The 4,969-nt window shown below is 51.7% G+C and overlaps 2 protein-coding genes across 2 annotated transcripts; one reads left to right on the plus strand and one right to left on the minus strand.

The window, feature by feature from the left end:
- Positions 1–156: 156 nt before the first annotated feature.
- On the minus strand, positions 157–387 carry LAESUDRAFT_762223 (uncharacterized protein; the record flags this gene model as incomplete). The annotated part of the gene is made up of 2 exons (XM_040913065.1): positions 157–288; positions 355–387. 2 exons carry the CDS (start codon positions 385–387, stop codon positions 157–159), a joined length of 165 nt encoding a protein of 54 aa, XP_040760739.1.
- LAESUDRAFT_729508 (uncharacterized protein) lies at positions 333–1,108 on the plus strand. Its single transcript, XM_040909640.1, has one exon. It carries the CDS (start codon positions 828–830, stop codon positions 1,056–1,058), a length of 231 nt encoding a protein of 76 aa, XP_040760740.1. The 5' UTR covers positions 333–827; the 3' UTR covers positions 1,059–1,108.
- The last annotated feature ends 3,861 nt before the right edge of the window (positions 1,109–4,969 follow it).

Genomic DNA, 4,969 nt, shown 5'->3' on the forward strand with positions numbered 1-4,969 from the left:
GCTCACCGTGACCAGGCCATTGCCGCTTACTGCGAGGGTTGTCCAGAAGAGACCTTTCGCGGTGCGGCGCGCTGACCTTTCGACAGTCGGCACCCTATAGAATGGAAAAGCACACGGGCCCAGGCTCCCGAGAGAATCTCATCCGTACGCGGCCTCTCACGTCGAGGTGAGTGCCCGTTCGTTCGCGCGCGTCGCGTACACTACAGAATGCGACAGCGCGGCATTCGTGGACGCTGTGCGCACGAACGCGACCTGCGTCCATTTTCGGCTCTCGTAGGTGAGTCCGCACTGTGACACCAGCAGATAACGATGAGTACCGTGGTTCTGATGCTCACAGCCGTATGACACCCGCACGTGCGCTTCTGGATCGATGTCTGCGCGAACCATGAATGGGCCACTTCCGCTTATTGCAACGCTTCTTCGAGGTCCAGAAGAGACCTACTGCGGTGCGTTGATCGTCAGACAGTCAGCACATTGTCGAGAAGAAGAGCGCGCTCAGGGCCAGGCTCCTCGAGGAACCCCAATCTCTACACGGTCACTCACGTCAAGTCAAGTGCCCGTTTCATTCATGCACATCGCGTCTAGTACAGAATGCGACCGTCCAGGCTCATAGACGGACGCGTTGCGGCATGGGGTGGAAGACATGCACACCGGTCGCTAGCACGCTGCAGTCGCATCCCGAGCTCAATCAAGCACGCCATGGCGACGGCGCGGCATTCATGGACGTTGTGTGCGTGAACGCGACCTGCATCTGCTCTCGTAGGTGAGTCAGAGTTGTGACACTAGCGGAACGCAATGGGTACACAGGGTTTGGCACTTACAGCCATATGGCGTTTGCTCACACGCGAACCTCGCGAGTCAAGAATGAACAGTTCTGGGTGCTGCGGCGGTCTTTCGAGAAAAGGCCTACCGCGGTGCGATGCGCTGATCGCTCTATAGTCAGCGTGTCATTCATTGAGAAGAATGCGCACGGGGCCAGACTCTCGGGAGATTGCCACGTCGAGATTTGGCAGACTTGGAGGTATGCCGAAGGTATTTCCTCCTTCATGTTCGAGTGACTTTGAATGCCTGTGTCTCGATACATGTTCTTTTACCTATGAATATGAACCTCATTTTATCCATTCTTTTGTGCAGAGACCACCTGTCAGCCAACGCGAACATCGATGCATGCTGAGGTTATGAACGGCGAGCCACAATCGCAACATCATGAACCTCACAGCTTCGAGATAAGAGGCCCGTACTCATGGGCATGATGCTGTACAGCCATGCCCAGAATCGACAATGAGGTTCTGTGGTCCAGAAGGGAAGCCCTGAACTTTGTTCGGATGTCATGCATTGCTCAGTGCAATTCTTCAGCCGACCGGGATCATTTTTTTCAAGTGGTATATACATGCCCTATGAGCAAGATCAGACAGGATCTCTTGCCGTGATCTGTGAAAAGATGGAGGCATCATTGAACAAACGCACTGCCCTCTGTACTTACCCTGCGGTGCAATCACCCCATGTCTAAATGCATGAATTACGGACGCCGCAACGCGTGAGAACTTACGTAAATTTTTGATACAAATTCCGGTCATCAACAATCGAAGTGGTTGCGAGATTGACTTCGCGTAGCATGAAGTGCATCTAGACGATGCATCGTGGTCTCCTGACACCGCAGACCGTGTGCTGGACATAATCGGTGAACTCGACCAGCTAGGCTGGCGTGGCAGTTATGTGGGCATGAGACGAATCGGAAGGTTCGGATAACACTCGGCTGGAAGGAAGAGATGAACTCTGTGCCGGGTTGCACAGCTGACTGAGACCCGCAGCCGGGTGTCACTCCCCGAGCGCCGGATATGTGACACTGGGTAACAGGAGTTCTGCAGAACATCAATATTCTCAGTCTTAATTTTCAAGTTGGACGGGGTTGATCTCTGCCTAGAAATTCACAAACACCGTGAGGAGGGACTTGAAGTTCCATGTGTTCCCCTTCCCCTCATTGTGCCGCCACTCCCCCCTGCTCCTTACAGTCTCCCTTTTCCAGGATGGTGACACCGTCCCTCTGCACCTCACTGCTGTGAAATGACCAGCACCCGCCTGAATATACCAACAGCACTCGATATTCTTTACGCACCCTCTAGCCTTCAGCCAGATGATGCCTAGCCATAGTGGAGCACAGTGCACACCCAGAGAGTTGCAAGATAAGTGTTGGCATATTTCATCTAGAGCGAGGTAAAATGAAGCAGAGGCACAGGAACATACCAGGAGCTCTCAGTGATGGTGCATGCAAGTCAATCATCACATCCAAAGCATGTCGATCACCACCACGTGCCCCAACATGATCACATGTGCGCGTTCAGCTATACGCCACCTGCTCAACGGTATGCATCTCCCATGCATCCCATCATTCATCGTCGCTCATCAGAAACTTGCCCGATCTGTGCGCTTCGCTACAGGATCAATATGGTTGCTATGAGTGCATCCGAGCAAGTACCTTCTTCATCAGTGCGGGTAGGTGCATTAGATTGCTAACGTGTCTATACAGCTTCATGGACACGAACAGGCAAGTTTCTCAATGCGAACAGCGATCAAGGTTTGAAAAGAAAACTGATATATTCAAGGTAAGCCATATTCATGACAAGATTCTCGAGAGCACTTACGCCAGCTCGCACCAGACCCAACATCTTCGTCGCGAGTTCTACAGCTGGCTGAACTTCCTCCTGTCGACCCTCGAACATGAGCAGCGACATCAATCTTTGCGAACACGTTCATTCTGTCAAGTACGTGACGATGCCATTCATGCCCCCGCATCTGTACCGAGGTGGACTGCCATTGTAGCCGTGGTCTGCTCCACATGCATGCCACCGTCCTCGGGTCATCTCCTAGCCACGAACTGAACAATATGATTAGCGAAAAAGATCCGATGTGCACAAAGATTCGCAGGGTCATACCAATGCTCCTGTGTGACAGTGCTGCAGGTTCACGAGCATGTAGCTTATACAGCCCATGCATTCTCTGACCATTACTGGTGCCTCCACACCTGTATCAAGGAAACTCGCTCATTCTACACTGTGCACGACACCATCTGCAGTTTGCCCGAAGTCACGAACGTGTCAACACCATCAGTGCGACAGACTCACCGTATACAATAAATCGTGAGCTCTCACCTATAGCAGGTCCATGTGAGTGCAGCTTGCACTGCTACTGCTGCCTCTGCCACGACTGGCTGAGTCATCTTGGATGGTCTCTGTACAAGGTCATGGCTTGTCGAAACATCCTTGCCAGTACCTGGCACTCACCTCGAGCTCTCAGCAATGCCTGCTCACGAAACATCACGTGATCTCATCAAGAGTGTGCCCGACTGTCATAATATCTCCTAGGTCGTGAGCCTGATGACACGGTCTGCTCGACTGTCTAGGTATCCATCAAGACATGTCTGACCCAGCTTGCACTCCCATGTAAATGAGAGACAGGCTACCGGCTGTCTAGCTGGTGTCAGCCCATCCGCTGCAACATCGTTCGTGGGCACTTTGTCGCGCAACAGTCTCTGTGGCCCAACAGATGCTCGCAGCATCATTCGCACAAGTTCGGTGCCCGGCACATACCTTGGAGATGTAACACAGGGGTAGATTGTGTCGACCACCCAGGTGCCCTCGATCGTCTAGGGAAACCACATTCCCGGGATGTGCATCGTGCTCTGCCTCACGTTGCTCATGATATCGACCTACACGACCATCACTGCCATTCGCGACACATTCCAGGACCAGGGTACAAATAAAACTCACCATCGCAATGTCAAGCCTGCATGGTTTTTGCCAGCTCATGCCAGATAACGGTCGTGTGGAGTTATTGCATGCCTTGAAGTGGTCACACATCCTCCAAATCTGGTGCCCCTCAGCATATTTGTGCGATGCCGACCGAATGCAGGCCATGGTGGAGCTGTCCTTGCTTATCGTGAATGATTGGAAAGCTCGTGGGCGCGCATGCGTCCATAACGTCCATAGGTACGCCAACCTTTCCTTCTAGGTCCTTATTCTATTGATCTCACCCGATTCGGTCAGAAAGCTTTGATCGAGAGCAGACTGGGAAAGATGGTGCGGGGTCAACAAGCATGGCACATCCTTTTGTGCCAGGTTGGTGACTGACCATCTCCATAGCGGCGAGCTGGTCATACACAAAAATATTAAATTGCTGGAGGCCAGGATAGTGATCGGATAAACACGGAGTGGACTAGAATGGGTGGAGAGTGATTGAGAATATGTTGGATGAAAGGAAGCAAGAGAGGTGATGAAAACAAGGTTCGGAATTGGTGGAAATGCTAAATACTAAGTGGAAAAAGGTGAGTGCCGGATAGACTTGTATGCTATGAAATACATAGGTCATGTTAGTAGTTTGTTGGAGAATAGATGAAATGAAACTGGATGGACTTGGAGGAACTGGCCTTGTGTACTTCAAAACAACTAGTGTGAGTCCCTCTGTGTATGGACTACACTTCAAAGTCCCTCTGTGTATGGACTACACTTGAAAGCCCTCTGTGTATGGACTACACTTCAACGTTATCTCTGTGTATGGACTACACTTCAAATTTATCTCTGTGTATGGACTACACCAACATTATCTCTGCCGTGTACCAGCCCCATCTCGAACATTATCTGCGGTCGTCCAAGCTTCCTATAAAGGAAATATATTCACACACTCTGTACGTACACGAGCATAATCTGTCCATTGACATCCATCTGCGCGACTGCGAGCATGATGCACGCGCGGAGCACTCACCACTCCCATGCCCTCCTCGCTCTTTCCTGCACACGACACGGAGTCTCACCGTCACCGAAGGAAGGGGCACTCACCTGCACGTCAACCTACGGCCTCCTACGGATCCTGGCTGGCTAGCTGCACTGACCCATATGATCGTTGCACGTACCTTTGTCCTGGAGGTAAACTCCTGTGAGCGAGAAGAATGCTCTATACCCTGTTCCTCGCATCA

The sequence above is a fragment of the Laetiporus sulphureus genome (genome assembly GCF_001632365.1).
Source record: "Laetiporus sulphureus 93-53 unplaced genomic scaffold LAESUscaffold_43, whole genome shotgun sequence".
NCBI classification, from domain to species: Eukaryota; Fungi; Basidiomycota; class Agaricomycetes; order Polyporales; family Laetiporaceae; genus Laetiporus; species Laetiporus sulphureus.

Coding starts and splice junctions, on each gene's coding strand:
- LAESUDRAFT_729508 (XM_040909640.1), top strand. CDS start 828: ATGGCGTTTGCTCACACGCGAACCTCGCGAGTCAAGAATGAACAGTTC.